General features: G+C 43.1%; 1 protein-coding gene across 3 annotated transcripts in view; it reads right to left on the reverse strand.

The window, feature by feature from the left end:
• Positions 1–25939, reverse strand: part of LOC138284927 (prolyl endopeptidase FAP-like) — a 551554-nt gene that overhangs the window by 120116 nt on the left and 405499 nt on the right. For all 3 annotated transcript variants that reach the window (XM_069224259.1, XM_069224257.1, XM_069224258.1), the window contains one exon: positions 5361–5415. In XM_069224259.1, coding sequence (XP_069080360.1) covers positions 5361–5415 — 55 coding nt within the window. The remainder of the gene's footprint in view (positions 1–5360; positions 5416–25939) is intronic.

Below are 25939 nucleotides of genomic sequence, written 5' to 3' on the forward strand. Positions count from 1 at the left end.
AATCAATTATATAGTAGATTGCCTTCGGGTATGGTGCTCCCTCGGGTCCACATAGCCCCCCGTACGCTTTGCAAACACAGCCAGGGAGGTTGGGGGTCCATGGGAAACAAGGTTTCCACAGGACACCCCCCACTATTTTATTTAACAATGAGCCTCAGGGATGTGGTGGTCCCTTGGGCATGAGGGGCTGCATGTCCCCCTGCCTAATGTTTATATATATAGCCCTGGGGAGGTGGTGCCCCCTGGGGCCCAGGGCTCCACGGTACACCCTCATTATTTTGCTTAACTTCTGACCCCGGGAAGGTGGTGGCCCCAGAGAATACGGGCCACATGACTCCCCGCTTATGTTGTACATTTTGCCCTGAGGATGTGGTGGTTCCTGGGGCTTTAGTAAGGAGGGTGGCCCAATATGCCCTTCTCTTAATATTATTTAAAAAGTATGCCCCTGGGACCTGGCCCAACCAGGGTTAAAATTAAAAGCAATAACGGGAGACAGTGCTTGCTCTTTTAAAAAAATTCACAGTGAAATTTGCAAATATTTTCAAATTTCACAGTGAATGAAAACATTTTTTTTTGCACCTGGAGGGGTACCAGGGGTACCCCTGCACCAGGTCTAGGGAGTTATGGTAACGTAACCTCCCCCTTTCCTTTTTTTTTCATTTGTTTTTGAGACTCAGCTGAAGTGAGTCACAAAAAAGTGCCTACCAATACTTCTTGGTTAAAATGTTGTCAGTCAATCAGATCTCTGCACAAGATTGTCAGTATTCGTGAAGTCGTCATGACCCTAGACATACAAATTTGGAATTCCTTCATTTTGCTTAAACTACTGAACGGATTTAGAACAAATAAAAAAGTGTGATCTGATTCCAAAGGCTACGTTTTTGCCAAATTTAGGGACATATTTAAGAGCCCCTATTGCCACCTTAGCGCCATCATAGCATTCATTTTTGATGCAAAATCAGTGCTAAAGTGGCTTTTCTGCCGTGCCATATTCACAAAGTGGCGCAATGCATGCATTGCACCTCTTTGTAACCCCTTGCGCCATTTTATGCCTGCACCAGGCATAATGTGTGCAAAGAGGCATTCTGGTGCTAGGAGGCTGTTTCAAATGGGGTTTCAGGTTGGCTAGGGTATGCACCTAAGCCAGGCAGAACCCACCCACTCTAGTCAGGGCAAGGGAGTTACACGTCCAAGATAAACCCTGCTCACCCCCTTGGTAGCTTGGGACAAGCAGTCAGGCCTATCGTGGAGGCAATGTGTAAAGCATTTGCACAACACACACAACACTTGTGAAGCAATAAATACACCACAAAGGAACACACACCAAGTTATGTAAAAAGAAACTGTATTGCACAAAACATCATTAGGCCAAACATAACATGTCATTAATACCCTGCTACCCAAGTAGTTGTCAGAACATTATATAGTACTCTGCAGATATTAAGCAATAGTCGTAATAGAACACATAAGTATTCAGTATTCTGCAACATAAGCATTAATCAGGAATGTCATTACTAAAGAGTTGTACTTGTCATGGTAAAAAAACACATTACCAGAAAGGCATAACAGCACATTAAGCACATACTAAAGAGGAACTTGCCCTAGTGCACATACTCTTATGAATGCCCCATATAGGTTTGTCAGAACATATATGGCATGCTATGAGTGCACATAGAATGTGACATCTCCAAGGCAGAGAAAACAACCTCAAATGCCCCTAACCACTCACTGTGAGGCCACAACCTCTTCGTAGGGCACAGGCCCCCAACGGGACAGCTGGGATGCCCGTGTTCTGCCTCTGGCGCTCCTCCCCTCCTCTCCAGCCAGTGGGAGGAAAGGGGGCTTAGTGAGGCCGGGGGGACCTCAGTCGAGGTTGCCACCCCGCCCGTAACCTCAACCACACAAAGAGCCCGATGGGGGGGAAGAGCCTCTGGGCTCGGGCCCCCCTGGTCTTTGTAGTGGGGGAGGGACCTGTCTGGGTCCATATGCTCCCCTCCTGGGGATGGGGGCTTGGCAACCCCTAGGTCCACCCACTTTGGAGGGGAAGACAAGGAAGTTGCAGCCGCCATCCCCAAACCTGCGGTGCGACTAAGGAGAGGATGCGTCTCGGCTCCCTCTATCTCTCTGGGTGCGTAGGGAGCACATTCTGAGCCCTCCTAGGCTTCCAAGCTGCTCTGACTCTACTTACCGGGTTGCAGTGGTGATGCACCACAGGAGGTGGTTGCTGGTACCCCTGTGGCACGCTCCGTCTGTTCCTGCACCCCAAGGGGTACCAATGAAGAGTCTGCTTTGTGCTCTACACATTGCCAGTGATCCGAGCAGGTCGCGGCAGTGATTTATTTCCCCAGACCAGGCTATCTCCAGGCGCTGACCTGGCTACATAGCGAGGGTTCAGGAAGCGCTTAGCAGGATTCGAGGAAGGCACTCTCCTGCACTACGTGGACATTAAACAGAGCTCTACTCCATGTGCTCTGACAGCTCTAAGAAAGTGCTCTTCATGCTGAAAAGGCCAGCGGTTGGGAGTCAGGGGCGACAGCACCCCACTCCTGAGGGACACAAGTGAAACACAGTGCAGCAGGACCCAGCAACAGGCCAGCACAAGGAGGATGCAGTCAGTGGCAGTCTCTCCTAGTGGCCCAATAGCAGCAGCAGCAGTCCAAGTCAGTTCCTGATGTGTCCTTCCAGCAGTGTTCTGTGTCCAGTTGCAAGTTTGTTTCTTGTGTAAACTGTGGGGAAAAATCCCCTGTACTTACACTCAGTTTTGCAAAGCATTTCCAATGAAGAGGAGAGGGGGTTTCAAACAGCTACAACTGATTCTGGAGGTATCCCTTCTCTCCTCCAGCACAGGCTCCAAACATCGGTTGGGAGTAAATGACCCTTTTGTGTGAGGCCAGGGCACAGCCTTTACAGATGCATGTGTGCCCCACCTCTCCCTTCTCTCAGCCCAGGACGACCATTAAAAATGTAGATGCACCTCTGTGACACCTCCACCCTCCCTGTGTACAGGCTGTCTGAAAAGTAAGCACAAGGACCAACTGTCACTCTGCCCAGATGTGGCTTGGAGTCAAGCTGCAAAACACCAGAGTCATAAGCACAGAGAAATACTCACGCTCTAGAAGTGACATTTCTGTAATAGTAATAAAAAATCCACTTACACCAGTAAGCAGCATTTCTCACTACCATTACAACCACAGCAAACATGCCTATGCTACCTCTCATAAATCAGACAATAATCTCTAGTCATAGAGCAGGGCATTTCCAATGCAATCCTATGAGAGGGCAGCACTCACAGCAGTGAGAAGCCAAATAGGCTGTTTGTCACTACCAGGACAGGCCACGCTACTAGGCACATGTCCTGTCTTCTACATACATAGCACCCTGCCCATAGGGCTACCTAGGGCCTACCTTGGGGGTGACTTACATGTAGTAAAAGGGGAATTCTGGGCCAGGCAAGTAGATTTATATGCCAGGTCCCTATGGCAGCAAACAGCGCACACAAGTCCTGCGCTAGCAGGCCTGATACAGGTTTGAAAGGCTACTTCAGAAGGTGGAGCAAGCAGCGCTGCAGGCCCACTAGTAGCATTTAATTTACATGCTCTGGGTATAGGGATATCACTGTACAAGGGACTTACAGGTACATTTAATGTGCCAATCAGGTATAAGCCAATCATACCAAGTTTACAAGGGAGAGCACATACCCTTTAACACTGATCAGCAGTGATAAAGTGCCCACAGTCATAGAATCAGCCAAAAAGGGTCAGAAAAATTAGAAGGAGAAGGCACACAGTTTGGGGAATGGCCCTGTAAAAAGAGGTCCACAAAAGTGGCATAGTGAAATTTAAAAGATTACACTGCACAATTTTTTATGTCAAATGGTGCCAAACATATAGGCGAGTCAAAAAACACTTTTTTTCTATGGAAACTAGGTACAAACTAGAACTACCTACTGGCAATCACCAGTAGGTAATATATATATATATATATGCATATATATATAGATATATAAAGAAAAAGAAACTAGAAGTAAATAAGATGTATGTTAGTTAAAAGCCAATAATGGAAACATCTGTCAGTTTATTCTCTAATAGATAATAAACTGAGTGTTAATGAACATTGCTCTTTTATAGGGATAAAAATTCCGAGCAGTTTGTGTTTTTGAATGTAGCCCGTCTGTCCTGGTGGTTCTGCTTTAGGAGTCACTGTACTGTGACCCATGTAGGTAACAGGAGCAGCAGTAAAAAGCCACCATATTTTCTTTACACGAGTTGATTTATTGTATAGTATTTACTGAAAGAGCACATCGTCCTTTGTTTTAGTGTGAGGAACCTCGGTGCACCCAGGTGTTATCCACAACACTATTGGGGTTCGTGTACCTTTTCATGCCTGTTGTTATAAGTGTATTAAATGAGTAAATTCTGTTCGGTGTTTGAAACTATCATAGTTATTAGCAATACATTTCATCATATGAAAATAGAAAGGCTACTTAAATTATTCTGATTCCACATTGTCCTACGCCTAAGGGGTCATTTGGTGTTTGGTGGAGCTGAGGGGCCGCCTAAAATAAAAAAAACAGAGAGCCAAACACACACTTTTCCTCTCTAGTTAGAGCTGGTAAGCAGTGGGTTCTTCAATTAAGGGGTCTCCACTGACTTCACTATTGGAAACCTTTGGCTAGGCTGCCCACCCTACACAGGGCCATCAGGTCATAGTGACTTAGTTGTCCCATCCTATTTCTGTCTGGCTGACAGTCACTCAGTTTTCGCGCCTGGAACCACCCTGCATGGCATTTTGCAGTTCAAGTTAGAAAAATCACCCAATGGCCTCTGGATGCTGGAGGAAAACTCCTTGTGTGCTTGGTCTTTGATTTTCAGTTTTTCATGAATAAACTCTCGCTTTGGGAGTTTGTTCTTGGGAAACCAAAAAAAATGCTAAGTTGGCACATCAAGCATAGTGCCCACGTGGTGATGCTTCACTGCCTCCGATGGGCCCCTGACCTCCCGCATCAACTCCATTGAAGTCAAAGAAATTATCATTCAGTTGGTGGGCTCTCTTAACTATGGTACGCGGCCTTCTACCTCGACCACATGCTGCACTGTAAATGGCTCTCTGAGAAGAGTACTTTAATTTGTTAACTCTCAGAACAAGCAACCAAACAATTATGAACCCGTTAAAATAGTGTTACTCTCCCAGTGTCAGATACATGCTTTGTATGGAACATCCTAGAGGCTTCCCTTTACAGAGAGGATGCCTCTCCTATATGTTGGATAATCAGTGTAAATAGGCAATCACCAATATAGCACTTTTACAAGCAGAAGGTATTGTTTATGAGTCAAATGAAATAGCAATTGAAAATGACTTACCCAGCCCCAAATAGCTATTCTTTTTTCATCAATGAAACCCATGTCAATGAATTTTCTGAATGAAAAAAAACGTATAATTAGGACACCTTGAAATACAGTAAAGTAAATGGCACATCTTAACAACAGACCTTATGTATCCATTCCATTCAAAGCTCAATGAAGTTTGGAATCGAACCAAACACATCTTCAATGCCTATCCAGACTGGAACGGCTGTGACTTTTGGTGGCATTATCTAAATCACACTTCAAAGAACAGTGGGCCAGATGTATCAAAAAAGCCTTTTGTGAATCGGTAATAGCGAATTTTAAGAAATTGATATTTCTGATTTGCAAAGTGCTATGTATCATATTTGCGATTCGGTAATAGCGATTTCTTAAAAATTGCAAATGCTATTACCAAATCGCAAAAAGCAATACAGCCACCATTCGCACCTATGGGCCTGTAGGCCCATATTAGCGATTTTTTTGCATTTCCCAAATAGCGGATTCTTGACTGGAATTCGCAATTTTGGAAATGCAAAACCCCAGGGTGCTGGGGGCGTAAGGCCCCCGCTGCTGAACCCCAAAAAGTTTTTGGGGACATGTAAGGCGCACACATGCCAAAGGGGCATGCGTGCATTACATGGCAATTTTAAAAATGCTTTTTTAATGCATTTTTAAAATTTGCACATGGTTACCACCAAGTTTAACTTGGTGGTAATTGTGGTTACTTAATGCCAAATTTGCATTAAGGAATTGCTTGATACATGTGGTTTAGAAATCGCAAATAAGGATTCCTTATTTGCGATTTCTTATTTAGAGAATCACAATTTGCGATTCTCTAAACAGGCTTGCAAATTTAAGGAATCTCTATTTTAGCGAGTCCTTAAATTTGCGTTCTGAATGCCTTTCATAAATACTGGAAGGCATTTTTGCATTCGCAAATGGGCATTCGCACAGTTTGCAAATGCAAAAAGGCTTGATACATGTGGCCCAGTGTTTTTTGGTGCCTCGAGTGTCATTGTGTATTGCAGAGTTGGCCTCAAGGCCCTTCTACCATATAGAATGTATAGGTGCTCTTCTAGCATTAGCACAACCTTAAATGTGGATCTGCTGGGGCGTGTTGCATGTAAATGTGGGGATTCCTTCCAATCCAATGTGTTTTCTCATTACTGAATAGAGTAGGGGCAAAGAGGCTATTCAGCCAAAATACTTAATTTTAATCGCTAGTGGGGTGTTTGGAAAAACTCTGGGTGTCGTGTGAAATCATGGAAACATGCAGTCCACTACCCAGTAAAAAGAATACAGCTCCCCTCTCAAAGAGAAAAGAAGGGAGTACTGCCAGGTTACTCCCATAGCAGTAAGTATGTTCTGTGCAGATGGAATTTGCACATATGCACCAGGTGTCATTACTTTAAGAGGAAGCCCCCCAAATCAGAGTACAACTTTCATCACAACCTGCAGCTAATCATGATGCATTCATGTAAGAAATGGGGTTATTGGTTGATGGGCGGTGCAAACCCTTCTCAAACAACAACCACAATCGTTGTCAGGGTGAACCCCAAAGTCTCTCAATTAACCTGTGCTTAATTTTCTACAAGGTTGATACTAAAGCAGTCAGGCTTAACTTATACGCACTGTGTTATGTACGTATGCATCACTTAAACAGTAAGAAAGTGACAACAGAACACAAGAAAAATCTCACACCAATTAATAAAAATAGAAAAAGAATTGATACATAAAAGGCTACCAGATCAAATTAAAACTGATCAGAAAAATCAGAGCTAAGATTAGGGGAGGGCGGAACTGAAGCAGTGTAACAGATATCAGCCCATTAATAAAGTGCACAAAAAAATCACCAGAGAACAGAAATTCATGCTGGTAAGACCTGCCAGCTGAGCCTAGAGTTGGCTCTGGAAGAATGTTTGCACTCAGGATCGCACTCTAATTTTTTAAAGCATTATTTTTGTAAGAAGACATTAGTTTAGAGAAGGGTCTTCAAACTGGGGGGTGGGCCCCCTAGGGGGGCCTCAAGTGATCCCAGGGTGGCAAGCTCTGGCCAAAAGAAACATTACACAGATAACAGTTTTTTTATTTTAAGCAGAAACATGATATTGCATTTAAAAAAAGGTAACAGTACTTAACTGCAATGTTTATATACATCTTTTAATATTTAACCATTGTCATCTTTATAAAATATTTGTGAAAAATTCTGAGGGGGGCCACTGATTTTTTGTTTTATAACTAGGAGGAGGGGGTTGCTTGCATTAAAAGGTTTGGAGACCACTGGTTTAGAGCACTGGTGTGGGAATTCACAACTCACCCAACTTTAGTTTAGTGCGGCAATTAATACTGTCCATGTTATGCCATGGTTGATGTTAATGGACAGGCAACATGGGATATATCATTATCACACGATTATGATGAACACAGTGCATAAATCTACTCCAGTGATACAGAGCTGTTGCCCCCGTCCATGTGACTCCCAGTTACTTGACACACAGCAGCTCTGAAGTCCAGGAAACAACTACCTCCCGCCACCTTCAGCTCCCTCTCTGCATTGTTGGTGTTTTCCATAAATCCTGGTGATGGTAAAATATTGTTAGACCTGACAGCCTTAAGGTGGTCACCCCCAACTTTTGCCTGCCTACCTCTACTTTTTGACATTGTTTTTGCTGATTTCAGGACTCTGCGCACTTTACCCCTGCTAATCAGTGATAAAGTGCATATGCTCTCTCCCCTAAAACATGGTAACATTGGCTCATACCCAGTTTGCATATTTAAATTACTTGTACGTCCCTAGTAAAAGTGCACTGCATGTGCCCAGGGCCTGTAAATTAAATGCTACTAGTGGGCCTGCAGCACTGATTGTGCCACCCACATAAGTAGCCCCTTAACCATGCCTCAGGCCTGCCATTGCAAGGCCTGTGTGTGCTCTTTCACTGTTACTTCGACTTGGCATTTAAAAGTATTTGCCAAGCCTTAAACTCCCCTTTTTCTACATATACGTCACCTCTCAGGTAGGCCGTAGGTAAGCCAGAGGGCAGGGTGCTCTGTAGGTAAAAGGCAGGGCATATATCTCTGTATTTTATATGTCCTGGTAGTGGAAAACTCAAAAATTCGTTTTCCACTGTTGTGAGGCCTGCATCTTTCATAGGCTAACATTAAGGCTACCCTCATAACCCTTTTCAGTGCTAGATTCCGATCAGAAAGGGGTAAATAGGTCATATTTAGTATGACCAGAATGGTAATACAAAATCCTACTTATTGGTGAGGTTGGATTTTATATTACTATTTTAGAAATGCTACTTTTAGAAAGTAAAGATTTCTCTGCACTTAAATCCTTCTGTGCCTTACAGCCTGTCTCCATTCCATGTCTGGGCTGCGCTGGTTGACAGCTCCCTTGTGTATTTTACCCACACAACCACAAACACAGGATGCTCAGTCACACCTGCACACATCTGCGTACTGAATGGGTCTTCCTGGGCTGGAAGGAAGGAGGGCCTGCCACTTACATTTCAAAGGACAGTGGCCTGCCCTCACACAATTGACTGCCAAACCCTCTACTGGGATCCTGGCAGACAGGGTTGTGCTGAAAGAGGACCTTGTGCACTTCAAAACCTCTCTCTCAAGTCTTCCACATTTCAAAGGCACATTTGGGTATATAAACTGGGTCCCTGACTCTACCAACTTAGACACTTCCTGGGACAAATACTCTGAACCAGATCCTGCAACCTTCCAAGAGGAGCTGCCTGGCTGCCCAAAGGACTCAGCTGGACTGCATTGCTGTGACAGAACACTGATTTGCTTTTGCCCTGCTGCCTTGCTGGCCTCTGGCTCTGCTGAGAAGTGCTCTCCAAGAGCTTGGCTTGAACTTGCCTCCTGTTTACTGAAGTCTCAGGGCCAAATAGACGTCATCTCTGCAAAGGAACTCCTTGTGCAGCAAAAACCGACGGATAGCCTGCCGGAATCGACGCACAGCCTGCCTAGCGGTAAAAGAATCACTGCATCACCAAACCGGAATGAAGCAGCCTGGTTCCCCGAGTGGAGATCGACGCAGTGCTAGTGCTATGACCGGAACTTTGACGCACAGCCCACTGGATTGACGCAGCACCTAGCTGCAACAACACAGCCCAACTTCCTGCGGGAGGAATCGATGCAGCACCTGCCGTGTGACAGAAACTCTGACGCATCGCCCACCGGTTCGACGCAGCACCTGTGACTTCATCCTGCACACCCAGGATTTCCACGCATTATCCCTGGGCATCAAAAGACCCCGCATCAGAAAGAGGATTCGAGCCTGCACGCCGGAGTTTGACACAAAGTCCTTGCCGCGTGGAAAATTAAAGACGCATCGTCTGTGTGCGCCAGGAAATCCGACGCACACCCTTCAATTTCCTCAAATACCCCCTCTGCGGTCTCCGTGCATGAAAGTTTGACGCATACCATGTACTTTATTCTTGCAAGAGACACTTATTGCTTTTTAAAGCCTTAAGACTCTTCTTATCATTACAAAAGTGACATTTCAACTGGTACTTATTAAATCTTGAACGTTTTGACCTTAATTTACTCAGATAAATATCTTGCATTTTTCTAAAACTGTGTGGTGTATTTTTGTGATGTTTTCACTGTGTTGTTGTATGATTTATTGCACAAATACTTTACACATTGCCTTCTAAGTTAAGCCTGACTGCTCAGTGTCAAGCTACCAGAGGGTGGGCACAAGATGATTTGGATTGTCTATTACTTACCCTGACTAGGATTGTGATTCCTATTTAGACAAGGGTGTATACCTCTGCCAACTAGAGACACCGTTTCTAACAAACATGAACACCTCACCACCTCCAGCACCTCATTTTTACCCTGCAGCCATGTTTACTAATAGTAGTGCCGGTGATGCAGGCTCGGGCACCAGTCAACCTGCACACAGGGGGAGGCGGGTGGTTCGTGGTGCAAGCTCCAATGTGCTGGGGAATGAGGAGATGGGGAACTGGGTGTCAGACTCAGGGTTAACAGCCTAGCATGTGCCTACCACTCCATGCCTTCAGCGTGCACTCGCCACATCCCCTTTTCTGAACATTAACTCGCACAGTGACAAATGAATATATAACTGCATTTTTCCTTACCGTTCTTACAGATATTTGCATCACAGCACATGCTTGATTCCACTCTATTCGAATAACAACATTTGACATATACATTTGATTACTGGTAGATCTCCAGTATCATGTCTGTCATCATGGGCAAGGAAATATATATAAGCAACTTGAGAATGTAGGAAAGCTGTCATCGCACGCCCGGTAATCATGCTGAGTGTTTAGTGGATGGGTGCGATTATGAATGGACATGCCCACATCAGTGGTTGTGGTCTGTCAGGAAAATAGGAACCAGACCCAGAGCCACACAATACAAGAGCAAAGATATCAACTCTCTATATTCCATTTCCCAAAAGTCTTCAATTACTAATTCCAAATGCCTTCCCCTCTCACCTTGGCACTTTCACCTTTGCTTCCCAATTAAATTAGTTGCTCTATTTTCAAAACACTTCAGATGTCTCGACTCACTTTTTCAGCCCATGTCATCCTAGCCTGCACACTTTTTTACTTATAGTATTAAGGTATATTGTGCAGCTAAGAATGTTGAATGAGTGTTACTGGCAACCCATTAGATGCACAGAAGGAGTCTTCAGGAGTAATCATTGTGTTGCTGGACAGGAAATACTTTTTGTTGTAAAACATTAAAACAAAGGATTGCTGGGTTGTTCCATGCCATTGGAATTGCAGGTTTTCACTCCTGGCCTTTGTTTCTGTAAATCATGTTTTCATCATGTGTGCTACTCTGTGTGCTTTAACTGGAGCAAAATAAGACTACCACTCCCAGAATGCAGTGGTCTGTTGAAAGAAACCTAGGCCTGAACACATGGTGTCAATTTGAAAAACAGTGATCTGTGAGCACACATGAACTCTTACTAACGTTGCTTCCACATGGCTTGAGACATGCTGTCACTTCACCCTCAGCTGTTTGGAGCAGCCCAGAGCTTTCACAAACTCCACAATATATACCCCGGAACACTGAGATATGTTAATGGGGCTTTGATGAGCACATTAGACGTGTTGGGACATTTGCGATGAACGAATTGCTGAAGCATCAAACGTTGCTCAAGATTGGCTTCATAGAAGTTTTAAAACTTAACAGCGGAGACAATAGTGTCTGTGCTTCAGGCATCATGCTCTTGGTGGAAAATAATTTGTATCTTTGTAACAGACTGTCTATTCATGCACCCTGGACTTCTGACATCCTCTCCTTGGCCACATCTAGAGCCAGCAGCAAAGCCGCCCCAGAAGCTGGAAAGTCGGTATTGTAGAATAAATCATAGACATCCGCTCCCATGTTGGTGTAGTTCAGTCTTTCCTTATCCACGTGGCTCTCCAGGGAAGCAGTCATGGATAAACTGAAGCTCAGATCCCGACTCTGAAAGAGAGTTGTTGATTTCTGCATGATTTCTGGAGAGTTGGCTGTGGCTGTGCCAGATACAGTAAGATAGCTCACTGAGCAGAAAGCTTGCTTCCAGACCCTAATTAACAGGACTGTCTAACAGTAAGTTTATGGCAGATGCAGGGGGAGAAATAAACATGGAGAGTGGTGGAGTTTTTGTCCAACTATGTTCTCCAGCGGGTAAAACTTTGCAAACTCAACCGGCACAGCGGAGTTTACTACCTACCTTTAGTTATGAGTCTTTAAAGTTTTAAGTGAAAAATAGCACCTACAGCACCCACCGTGGGATCCAGTCACAGGAGAAGTCAAATGTTGAGGCCAACCACAATGGAGTACTGTTAGGCTACATGAGGTAGATTGGGTCTAGTATAGTGTCACCTTCAGACTTGCAAGAAATTTAAAAGAAACATTCCTGAGAAGGTAAAGTTTAACGGGGCAAGGCAGCTGGCAGTGTCTGAAGTGGAGGCATCACTGTTGGGGTACTGCTGGATGAAGATGCAGTGAAGATTTTTACATTCGTACTTTGTCACTTTTTAGGAGATCAAAGAACTCCAGCAAGATGAAGCTGCAAGCTGTTGCCATTGAAGCCTCCATAGGCAGCATATCTTTTCTGAGAGGTCCAGCTGAACAGGAATTGCTGCTGATGAGATGAATGTAGCAGAACCTATTGCAATGTCTTGCCAACCAGTGATGCAACTCGGGCAGATCAGCAAGCAGGTAGGTCATAGTCTCCTGTTAGTTCTCAGGGCACTTATTGGTGAAAATTTGTCAAAATCACAAGTTTAAAGTTTTGGCAAGAAGAGCACCTTTAGCACTACTTCCAATGGTCCATCACTGGTTGGGCACCACTTGCGGATGTCTGGACTCTCTCTAGGCAGAGCCCAGGTGCAGGGTTCAAGTGCTCTGGAGCTTATATGTCCCTGTAGCTCACAGAGGAGGCCAGCAACCTACCCTTTGGAGTCACTCTAGTAGCCCTCAGCTCAACCAGCAAAGCAGGCCTCAGAAAGCATGGAAATACTCTAACGGTACAAGGCAGGCTTCAAGCAAGAGAGCAGTCATCTGGTAGCAGCGGGACGGGCCTCTGAGGTACAACACAGGCCCAAAGAAGCAGAGCATTCCTCTGAAGCCCAGGGGAGTCCTTCTGGGGGTCCTCTGCAGGTCGAGGAGTGTGCTGAAAAGTTAGTCTGAAGGTTCAATATTTATACCCGGGGCTAGCCTTTGAAGTGGGGGAAACTTCTAGGCCACCCATAGATCTGGTGGTGGAAATGTACTTGCTTCATCCACCCAGGTGCCAAATGGTCTAGGGTGACAATAGGCTGGTGTCAAGTATCTGTGTGAGTGTTCTAGAGGGAGCCCTTCAACATACAAGATGGGGAGGGAGCAACTCCATCCCGGCAGGATGACCCATCCTGCCAACACCTAATCATTTTTTGTCTCACTGTCTGGGAGGACCACACAAGGGCCTCTGCCAACTAATGATAGTCATATGACCCAAAACACAGACTGCAGGGAGCACATGGTTAGTGCAAGAAAATGTTAGCTTTCTGAAGTGCCATTTTCAAGATTATGACTTAAAATCTCACCATTCAAGACGGTTTTACACTACAATTCTTTTGAGGCCAAATATAACATTACTACCTACTCCCTATTACAAGGTAATACTTATTAAATGTAAGAAGATAATCCAAATTTAAATGACTGCGGTTAGGCCTTGCAGTAGTCAAAAACGAGCTTGGGAGTTTTTTTACTAACAGGGCTTGTAAAACTTAAAAGTACATATCCAACTTTTTGAATACACCCTGTCCTATGGGCTGTTTAGGGCGTATCTTAATGGTGGGGGATACGTGTAGAAAGGGAGGTTTAGGTCTGGTAAGTGTTTTTTTGCCAAGACAAAATAACATTTTGAAACTGCACACAGGCTGCAATGGCAGGCCTATGACATGTTCAGAAAGACTACTTAAGTAGGTGGCACAATAAGTGCACTAGTGGCATTTAAATTACAGGCCCTGGGTACCCGTAGTACCACTTTACTAGGGATGTATCAGTAAAATAAACATGCCAATTGGGTGTAAGGCAATTTTACTAAATTTAAAGAAGAGACAACAAGCACTTTAGTACTGGTTAGCAGAGTCCTGATGCCAGAAAAAACGAAATTCAGAAAAAATGAAGGAAGAATGGAAAAGGTTTGAGGGAAGACCAAAACAAAGATGACAGATCTAACAAGTCACAGTAAGATTGTTTATATTTTAGTGACATGCCCTAAATGTGACTGATAACCAGGTGTAGTTCATGTGCTCCATATACCACTACAACCAAGCTACACCGCCTAAAGTCCCCAATCAAAGTGGAACTGGCCTGGGATGCTTGTGTTCCTGTTAAAGGAGGACCACCCTGGCAGTTCGGGCTGGACTGTTCCTACAGGAGCGGGGTCATGTGGATGGGTCCAAACTGAGGTAGCATAGTGTGCAAAATCACAATGGACTGGGATGTGAGCCGAGTAATTAGCAATGGCTGAGATTAATTAAATCATTCCATCCATCACTTTATGTACCCTGCAAAGCACAGTAGAGGATGGCGCTTGAAAATCGCACACCAGTCTGCAGCTTTCTTTACATAATCTGTACTATTCCCATTCACAAGCCAGTGATGTTGAGTTTGGAAAGCAATTTGCATGTGAAATACTTTAGTAGGTTACAATGCAAACATTCCATTTGCAGGGGATCACAAAACATGCCCCCTAATAAATACTAATTCGTCTGGTTGAAATTTGCAACTCCCTGTGATTTGCTTCAAATGCAGACATGGAGGCCTGCAGTGGCAGTACATATCTGTCCATACATTTGTAATACCAAAAGTGTTTTTTTTTTTAAAGTAATAAACTAACTACTGCTTGCTCCCCTCGAGTTTACTGACCTGATTTCCAAAGGGGGGGAGGGATGCCTCACTGGGACAGCTTCCCTTTTACAAATCAAATGCCAATTGAGGTGTCGGTATCAACTCAATAGTTTGCAACCACAATTACGGTTACAAAGCACTAATACATCCAAATCACAGCTGTGTGAAGGTTGACCCTTTTATGGTCCCTCCTTTTTCAAATTGTGACAAGTTCACAAAATCTTTTTTACAAGTCAAAGATTGTCCTGAATTGTAAAAGGCTTTTGTAAATACAAAACATTTATTTTGAGGTCGCAAACCCAGTAAATATGCAAATTGTAGACTTTGTGATAGCAAAATACTCTTGAACATCAGGTCCATAGCTCGTGCACTGAACAGATTCCTTAGTGTGGCACATACTTATTTATTGCACCCATTTATTTAATAGCTCAAAGAATGATCCACCTTCCAAAACAAAGATCCCAGAATGTACAGTAAAACTGGAAAACTCTAGCAAAACAAATTTTTGTTCAACGATACATAGGGACTTTTTTACAAGCCCCTTGTGCCGTGGGTGCGTCACTTTTTATATGGGGAAAAGTGACGCACAGGAGGCACAAGTGGCTTGTAAATACACCCCATAGTATCACCATGGGAAGAGCAGTGGCCCAGAACAGTGCATAAAAAGAGGTGGCTAGTGATAGGACATCCGCTTAAAACTGCCCACGCCCAACTCCCCGCCCCCAATTTTGGCAATCTGATACACCATGATTTTCCAATTTTGAATGGCTGGTCCATCCCGTCATTTCTGGCAGTGCCACTACTGGTGATCTTTCAAAAAAGCTCTTTAAATGTTGCTGGTGTACTGAAAGAAGTCCCTGTGAGCCAAAATCATTTATAGTGGGATAACTAGAATGCAGACTCCATTTTGTGGGTACATTTCTAGTGCATACAGGTTTTGTCAGCAATTCTAGCATGCCAAGGAGGCATGGTAGATTTGCCACCAAGAACCATGTTCGGATCTGCACCAGACATGACAATTTCACCTTTCCAAATATATATGTACAATATGTCTACTTACAGGCGCTTTCAACCAGTCGTTTTTATCCCCTGGCCTGTTGTGTCATTCACGTTTTGTCTGCGTACTGCAGCATGCAGTATGGGTCAGTGGGTCAGAGTACTTTAGACATTGACAAACTTCACTGTTAGCCAATGCCCTTGACAGCATTCTGTTCTTGCACAACGAGCAAAATGGATCATTTCAGTGCCAACTGTAGCAGTATGCGCTTTTTGAGACAACATTTATTTTGTTTTTAGCAATGTTCTAATTTTTGTTATATTGTTGAGGACTAGGCAGTTCTCCCAACAATAATGTTTCAGAAAAAACACGAGAAAGCAAAACAATCATTAGCAAAGCCAAAAAGACTAGCTGTCAATGCCAGACCTACAGGCTTGACCAATGCTTGTTCCACACTGCAGTGGCCACCTCGCCAACAGGAGCCACCTTCGAGGAAAAAGCCCAGTGCCAATTGCATGGATCTCCATATGTGGCAAACTATTCTCCACCGCTCCATTGGATTCGTGTTCTGACCACCAGTGCTGGATATAACTTTAACTTTCATTACATCAGCTGACTTTTGATGTGTCCTAAGCTGGTGTACTTAGGGGCATATTTATACTCCGTTTGCGCCGCATTTGCGTAATTTTTTTCGACGCAAATTCGACGCAAAACTAACTCCATATTTATACTTTGGCGTTAGACGCGTCTAGCGCCAAAGTTCATGGAGTTAGCGTAATTTTTTTGCGTGAACACCTTCCTTGCGTTAATGATATCCAAGGTAGGCGTTCCCGTCTTAAAAAATGACTCCGATGCATATGCGTCGTATTTATACTCCTGGCCAAAAATGACGCCCGGGAGTGGGCGGGTCTAAAAAACCCTCATTAGCGCCGGATTTTAGTGCCTGGGTCAGGGCAGGCGTTAAGGGACCTGTGGGCTCAGAATGAGCCCAGAGGTGCCCTCCCCTGCCCCCAGGGACACCCCCTGCCACCCTTGCCCACCCCAGGAGGACACCCAAGGATGGAGGGACCCACCCCAGGGACATTAAGGTAAGTTCAGGTAAGTATTTTTTTTTTCTTTTTTTTTTGTGGCATAGGGGGGCCTGATTTGTGCCCCCCTACATGCCACTATGCCCAATGACCATGCCCAGGGGACAGAAGTCCCCTGGGCATAGCCATTGGGCAAGGGGGCATGACTCCTGTCTTTGCTAAGACAGGAGTCATTTCAATGGGGGTTGGGAGTCGTAAAAAAATGGCGCAAATCGGGTTGAGGCGATTTTTTTTGCCTCAGCCTGACTTGCACCATTTGTGGACGCCCATACTCCATTTTCCCCCTACGCCGGCGCTGCCTGGTGTACGTCGTTTTTTTTAACGCACACCAGACAGCGCCGGCGGCTAACGCCGGCTAACGTCATTCAATAAATACGGCGCCCGCATGGCGCTTCAGAATGGCGTTAGCCGGCGCTAATTTTTGTGGCGCAAAACTGCGTTGGCGCAGTTTTGCGTCAAAAAGTATAAGTATAGCCCTTAGTTTTTAGTCAGAATCGAGTTTCTTATGTGCATTTCTATTACATTGTAATCTAGAACCTCATCATACTTAGTAATCAAACTGCAATTCCATCAACAACAAAAGGCTACAACTGTATATACAAATGCAAATGTTTCTAATGTGTGGTTTGTACAAATTCAGTAAGATGATATGCCTTATTTACGTGCTCAGAGCCACAATAGCATGTTGAGGCGTTTCATACCTTTACTTTATTTTATTAATGAAAATGAAAATGAATAAAGGAGAAACTGTCTGGTTATGTTGTTGAATGTGAAGTTTGTATTATTTCCACACCTAGTAGGCATCGTAAAACCTGTGCTTAAATGTTTAAATTACAGTTTTTCATTCGTTTCTTGAGAAATAGTAACCTTCTAAACATTTGTCCTTTGAAAGTGGGACTCAATCTATTTGTGAACGTTAATGATTTAAATATAATTATATAAATATATATATATATATATATATATATATATATATAGTCGCATATAATATATAAAATTATGTTTGACATTTTAAATTAGTGTATGGCCAGGCTAGGAGTACAATTTGCAGTAATGGTAGTGTTATGTTTTAGGAATTCTAACACTCTGGTTAACATTACTTTATGTAAGGAAGATGTGCATGATGTGGATGGTTAACATGGGATTTTCTAATATTTTAGACTTTGTATTGCAGCTAATAGGCCAGCTAACGACCCCTTTTTCACTTTTATGCTCTCTTTTACCACCTGCTTTGAAAGGCCATAAATAGGATCAATGGATCACTGTGCACCAGGGAATAATTGGGGCATCTGGTACCGAGGGAGGCGGTTGGTAGGCACAATAGAGTGCAGTAGGAGGGGGTCTGCCATCAGCTGGGCTGAGATTCTGCCAGCAGTCTTTGCCGGGACCGCTACTCTATTGTCCTGGCTTCAGTTCCCTAATTAAAATACAGAATGTGTTCCCATAATCGGTAATCCCATATATTGGAACAGTATGGCAATTGTAATTAAGCAAAGTAGTATACCTCTTCTCCTCCGGAGCTACAAATCTGTTTGCCTGGTTGTTAGGCCCTTATTTTTTCAATACACATTACCCTCTTGGAAAAACAGGTTTTTCAAGGTAACTACCCATAAATAACTATGGAACCTAAAAAATATATGAAGGGTATTTTTCAAAAGTCACAGGTGCAGTACAAATTCAAACAGAAACTGCACGTCTCAGCAAGCCTTTTAGTTTATTCAGAAATTAATATGCATTAACGAAAACGCAACAGACTGTAAAAAGATTCATTTAGTCACCATTTTGAATAGTTACCTCACATATGGCCGGATGTGTGAATGGTTTTTCATTTCCAAACTGGGATTCCAAAAATCCAAGAGTATGTGACCACAAACCGCATTTGTCATATGTACTAATGCCATGATTTGGTTCGGAAAAGGGTTTCTGAATCATAAATTGAGGTTTCAATTCCATACCGAGAAGCAATTTTTAAAAAGGCATGTAAGGGGTGTTCTATCCAAACTGTGGTTTGTGACCACAATTTCTCCCAAATTTAGATGGTAACTGATTAGAAAATGTGAAGATCTTGGCTTCTACTAGGTAGTGGTGCAATATCTCTATTTGCAGGGGTCTTTAGAATCACCTGCCTAATCGATATTAATTACACAAATCACTATCTGCAACGAGGAAGACCACTCATTATACACCAGTTCTTAATTTCGAAGCAGAATGAGTCAGTAAATTCATTTTGAGATTCGAAAAGGCTTTACTGGACCCCAGAATGGGTCTACCAGGCCCAAATAGGCATTTTGACATCACAAACCCTGTGTTTTTGCAAATCACAGGATTTCCGACAGCAAAATGCATTTTTGGGTCTGGTCCTAAATTGTCTTGCATTCCTATCTTCAAGATGCTTTTCTCATACATGCAATGTGTAAAAATAGCCATCTGGAGGTTAATATAATTCGGAAAGATAATAAAACACAAACAGATAATAAAACACGTATACCTAAAATAGCAACTCGGCTGTCTTCAGCAAAAGGTAATACAATGTGTTGGTGTTAGCTAATAACGGACCTACTTTGGTGGAGTTCCTTCTGCACAAACTGCGGGGCTTTACTAGTGCAGAATTTTGGGATAAAGTGCTTGAACTTACCCGCTCGACCTTCCTATCCAAGTACACAGGTTTTATGCTGTTCTGTATGTCTGCCTCTAATTTAGAAGTTTGTTTTCTACAAAGACTGACCGAGAAAAAACACAAAGGGCTAGTGTTTTTCTAAAGTCCTCAGACCTCGGCCACATGTGATTACAACACTCTGATGATATATGCAGTTACTTTTGTCGGCGTCTGGAGTAGTGAGTAACTCTTCAAACAGGCTCTGGGAAATGACACAATTCTCCAATCCCTATTTTTTAGAGAAGTTTTGTAAAGCATATGGACTTGGTTAAAGTTCTCAATGTAAAAACGTCCATAAATGGAAAAACCGCATGCGAGAGGAATTCGCAAACATATGACTTCTGTTTCTTCATTCTTGCAATGTGGCATTACTCATTTACGTAGGTCAGACCAAAGGTTACCCACATTAAGTACTTATTATGCTCTTGGTAAGTGCTGCACAGAGCTGTCTCCCAGCACTTTACAGACGCGACAAAGAGTTTTTATTTGGTACAGCAGCAATACCATAGGACTATAGGCCAAGACATAGTGGAAAAAATGACACCTAACTTGCACTTCTGAGGGGAAGCAAGCTACCACTTCAGCATCATCTACTCTCTTCCCATTCGGAAGGCCATATCTTAAATACGAAGTAACTTGGAGACACAATCTAACTTGGAATCAGAGTCCTTACAGCTGTTACAGCTGGTCTCGGGGGACGTAAGTCTACAAACGCATAAAATCGTGGAATAGTGAAAAGGTTTGGGGGATAATTTCCTTTAAATATATCACTATTGCATCTGCCACTTTAGCTACGGTAGTGTCTTCCAGTACAAATCTTCTGGTTCACTTCACAGACAGAAACCAATCCTTTAGTTCAAAGTCGCCTTTTGCTGTCCTTCTTGCTTGATTACAAGTTGCACCATACTGGAGTAATGGTAAAGTCTCTTGTGATATTACTGTAATGGTGCAGTAAATCTGCACCAGTACTGTGCATTTACAGGTAAAACCCCATCAAATAGGTAATTAGTGTCTTCAGGGCAGGTGGTAAGTGCATGTGGAGACCCGTGGTGTGTGGGGGAGGGCAGCAGGGGAGGGAAAAGGAAGGCTTTTTCTTGCAGGGGAGTGATGTATGCTCCCCTAATAAAAAAACAGGGAATAAGGTCTGACTGCTGCTTCAGGCAAAATCTCTTCTGATTTGTCTGGTCTCAATTACCTACCAGAAAAATCAAGTATGGTTATCCCACACCTGTTTAGAAAAAAAGCGATCTTATCTAAATAAGGCAGAGCAAGATTCCATGCAGAAAGTTTCCTCCACAGGAATAGGTTGTTAAATGTGGAGTAACCAGGTTACACACAAAGTTTCCACATCCTATATGTGGTTGTGACAGAAAACAATATTACTGAGCTTGTTCCATGGCAATGGGTTGATACCTGGTGGCATGTGTCCTTAACGATAGCTGATTTGAAAATTATATTTTGGCTACTAGGCATTATGATTGTTCTGCTCAGTGCCCTTGGAATTCATTATTCCAGTGTGGTAAGAATGCTGTTTCCGTTGACCATTTACCCCAAGCAATCGCTAGAAGGATGTTTGGACAAATATCTGAAAAAAATATTGTGCTACAAAAATATTGTGTTAAGAATATTGGGACATCAAAAATATTGTGGACAGCAATATTGAAGGTAAAAGTATAGTTTTCAGTGCTGTTTTTAATCGCAAAAAATATTGATGTATAGAATATTGTTATAAGTAATATCATTTGTAAGTGTTAATTGGAATGTAATGTATTGCAGTTTGATTGCATGTGTTTTATTTTTTATTTTTTATGTTTTAGTTTGATAATTCTTTTACTTATAAAATTGGTGAAATTTGTACTTTTAATTGTGTTAATGTATATAATTGATTAAAAACATATTAAGTCTATGATTGTCAATTTTTTATGAGGAATTTATTTAATTGTATTGTTTAAAATTTCTGAATGGTAGTAAACATTTTGAACAATGTATTACTCTTAATAGTGATTAAAATTTTCATTTTATCATTTAAATATAATTATGTATATTAAGGTTTGGTGTTTAGATTACTGTGTTTTAGATAACATGTTTGTAAATTTTACATCCAAAACATATGTGAGAATGTGGAGCATTGACTGTGTATGTGATATTTCTATTTTGTAATATGATCTGGAAAATGTTTCATTTTGAGGTGACTATGCCATTTGGAACTCTTTAGTGTCCGCCACCCTCCTCCAAATTGGTTTAGATTGGAATGGGAATAGTAAATGTCACCCCTCAACTGTCCAACACCTTCCTCGAGTTGGGTCAAGCTGGGGTAGGAATAGCTTTCTTCAAATTGGATTAGGTTGGAGTGGGAATAGCAAATGCCACCCTTTAGTGTGAAACACCTGCCCCTAAATTAGTTTAGATTAGAATAGGAATAGTAAATGTCATCCCTTTAGTGTACAACGCCTTCACCAAGTTTGTTTGCATTGGAGTGGGAATAGTAAATGTCTCTCATTTAGTGCCCAACACCTTCCGCCAAATCACATTAGGTTAGAGTGGGAATAGTATATGTCATCCCTTTAGTGTCCAACACCTTCCTCAAGTTGGTTTAGACTGGACTGGAAATAGTAAATGTCAGCCCTTTAGTATCCAACAACTTCCCTCAAATTGGTTTAGACTGGTATGGAAATAGTAAATGTCACCCCTCTAGTACTCAACACCTTTCCTACGATGGTTTACATTGTAGTCAGAATAGTAAATGTAAACCTTTTAATTTGAAAGGTTTCCCTCAAATTGGTTTAGGTTGAAGTGGGAATAGTAAATGTGAGCTTTTAGTGTCTAACTTCTTCCCCATATTGGTTAAGACTGGAGTTTGAATAGTAAATGTCATACCTTTAGTGTCCAGCACCCTATCCAAGTTGGGAGTGGGAGTAGTAAATGTCACATCTTCCCCAGATTAAGGGGCCAATTATGATCTTAGTGGCATTGCCGTTGAGACTACCAATAAGGCGGGGATGAGGCTGCTGTCATTTTATTACAATGTTTCAACCAGGCTGACAAACAGAAATGATGTATTATGACATTTTTGCTGATCAGCCCAGTGGAAACAGTGAAGCGCATTGGCCTCGCCTAGCTAAGGAAGCTGAGATAATGCCGTCGCACACAAGCAGCCTCAGAATGCACACTGACTGCAATAGCAGACAGTGTGAATTCCGAGGGTGCTGGCAGGGGGGCCCGGGCACTGCCCACGACATGGTTGCGGGTAGTACAGGGGCTCCACTGTGGCCCCAGCACTGCCTTTCCACCAGCCTTTCCATGGCAGTGCAGGGGAGTCCTGATCAGCACAGCGGTGCTAAACTCGACGCAGCCGTAGCTGATCACGACTCCGACAGCCAGCAGCCTGTTGGAATCCCTGATACCAGTGGAGGCAGTGGTCTCCTGGCCGTCCGACTACCAGAATCATAATCTGGTGGCCAGACTGCCAGGAGTGCGGCGGTCCGACCACCACCGCAAGTTTGGCAGTCCTCGGACGGCTAAACTCATAATATGGCCCTTAGTATGATAAAGAGATGTCACGCATTTGTGTAATTTTGGTTCAGTTTTTATTTATTATGTAGGTTTACATTGTGAAACTTATATACTTTGAGTGAAAAGTCAAGTAAAAAACATTTTGATTCGTTTTTAATAATAAAAAAATGTAAATCATATTTTATATACAATTATTTGTTGTATATTTTCAACTGTTATTTTTCTTTGTTAATTTCTTTATGTCCTAACTTTTTTCTAGAAATATTTTAAAAATTATTCCAACATGTTTGATTAGTACACATTAAATAACTGTATATATTTTATATTATAACTTAATTTATACTTTGCATTTTTTTCATTATCTTTTATAACATTGTTTGAGATGATTTACATTTTCCAAATAGTTTACTCCTTTGTTATTTATAATGAGTTTGACTTTAAATTGTAGCATGTTGTACATTTGTTTAGTTTGTTTGCTAAGTTTAGGGCTAATTTGGCTAACAGATTGCCCTATCCTTAGCTCTTGGTAGTTTTCCTTTTCGGTATTGCTTTTGTAAATTTGTATAGTGTAGATTGAGTTGTGCCTAGTGTAGAATGGAAGGCATTGTGCCATCCTTCTACTGCGTTGTTTGTTTTGGCTTCCTGTGCTAAGGTGCTGTCATAGACATTCCACAATAGTATTTGGCTTGTTGTCTGTATCCAAAGTGATACTGTTTGTAAACCCCAATGTCTTTGAAATACTCCATTAGGGGACTAAGGACCTGAATACGCGTTGGTAGGTCAGACCGTCAGATCACCAAGGTGGCGGTCCCAAAAAGGCAGCTGAGCCGGCTGAACCGCTTACTGCCAAAACAATGGCACCATCACGGCCATGTGGAACTGCCAAGCACATTACAAAAACAGAGTCAACATGGCAGTCTCCTTGCGGCGGTCAGCTGAAGGCAGCCCTCCACTGCAGTAAGCATTCAGCAAAGCAACAGACAAATGCCTACTGGATGGATTAAAAAACAACACAGCTGACATATATTGGCCCTGTGGACACATCTCCAAAACACACTATAAAACGCACCCCTTCCCAGACCATACTCCTTTGCTTCTCCACTGCAAGAAAGAGACCAAAGCCCACCATTTTTCACATCCTTGACAGATAAGGCAGTCCTTTTTTACCATCCCATTCAACACCATTTACACACTTTTGTCCGTTTACTCCTTATATCACTTTTGCCACCCACTTCATTTAACATCCATGTCATGTTTCAAAGATCCTTGTTTTTTAAAGATGAGCTGAGAGTGATGGTGGATGAAATCATAAGAGTAGAGCCACAATAGTTTGGAGCCCAAGTCTAGCATACTCCTCTCAGTAGGAAAATTGAAATGTGGCAAAGGATAGTCAACAGAGTGAATGCTGTTGGCACAACCATTTGCACAAAGGAGGACATTAGGAAGAGGTGGAATGACCACCTGAGGGGGAAGGTGCATTCCCTGTCTTTCAGGCAACACATGGAGGCCAATAAGACAGGTGGGAGTCCTCCTAGTGCCCCATTGCAACTATTTCCCTGGGAGGAGAACATCTTGGCCATCCTGCATCCCAAGGCCTTGACAGGAATAGCCGGGAGAGTGGTGTCTGGTACGTTACAACACAAAACCTGTCACAAATCTTCAATGGCCTGCATGCTCACATCTCACCTTTTGCCACTGTGTTCTTCATCTACTTCCCCAACATGCAATACCCAGAGTTGCAGAGATGTAAGCTTGTGAATATGCATTGTCATAAATAACATCACATATATCAATCCCCACTAGATGGCAAATGTTGGAATGGGGTCTGTATGTGTTTCAACATCAAAAGATCATCCCAGGACCCATGGTATGTGTCAACACGTAAATGTATGGGACAACCTAACTGGCATGTGGCAACAGATATGTAAGACTAAACTTTTGTCAAGTGTCATGACTGCAACCACCAGGAGGCCCTGTTTCTGTACCTCTAACCAACAGGCCTTCCTGCACTTGTCCAAATACACCTGTGTGCCATCTCTCAAATGATCAGGGGTGGCTGGTAACCCTACCAAGTGGTGGGGCGAGCGAAGTGCTCCACCACTTCAAAAAATAAAATAAAACACCCCCTCCCTCCAACAGCCCTTAATAAAACATCTCCTATCTCAAAAGCCCAAGATAAAACACCCCCTCCCTCCAAAATCCCCTAATAAAACGTGGCCTCCCTCCAAAACCCCATGTTAAATTAAGATAAAAGGTACTTACTGACTGCAGCATGTCCTCCTCAGTGTTCTGGAAACTGCAGTCTGCAGTGTAGCTCAAGTGACCAATTCAGACACTGCTCTCATGTTGTGAACCAGCATGAGAAAAGTACCTGGATTGGATGGAGTGGGCTAGCTGGACGTGCCTTCAGGCCTTGGAGGCCTGTGCTTGGTCTCCCCCAGCTGTCTTAAGGCATATCACTTTGGCTGGCAAAAAACAGCCACACTTTGGAGCATCCAGCAAATCAGGGACATGCCCCCATATCTTTTGTCTCAGGGCTGAGGGCACTGCAACACGCACATCTAACATTTAATTGACATTTTATGTTTGTCACCGGTGGCGCAGAGTGTGCGGGGGGGTTACGCTCCCCTGCCCTCATGGAGAAACCGCTGCTGCAAAGGATGTACCCTTTCCTTGGAGTTTAGCATTTGTATTGTGTGGGGAGGCAGCCAGTGGCATGACAACAACTACCAGGAGGCCCTGTTTCTGTACCTCTAACTAACAGGCCTTCCTGCATTTTTCCAAATACACCTTTGTGCCATCTCTCAAATGATGTACTGTACCGTCCCCTGGGAGTCTAGCATTTGTGTAGTGTGCAGCGGCAGCAAGTGACATGACAACAATTAGCAGGAGGCCCTTTTTCTGTACCTCTAACCAACAGGCTTTCCTGCACTTGTCCAAATACACCTATGTGTCA

The sequence above is a fragment of the Pleurodeles waltl genome, chromosome 3_1, assembly GCF_031143425.1.
Source record: "Pleurodeles waltl isolate 20211129_DDA chromosome 3_1, aPleWal1.hap1.20221129, whole genome shotgun sequence".
In the NCBI taxonomy this organism is placed as follows: domain Eukaryota; kingdom Metazoa; phylum Chordata; class Amphibia; order Caudata; family Salamandridae; genus Pleurodeles; species Pleurodeles waltl.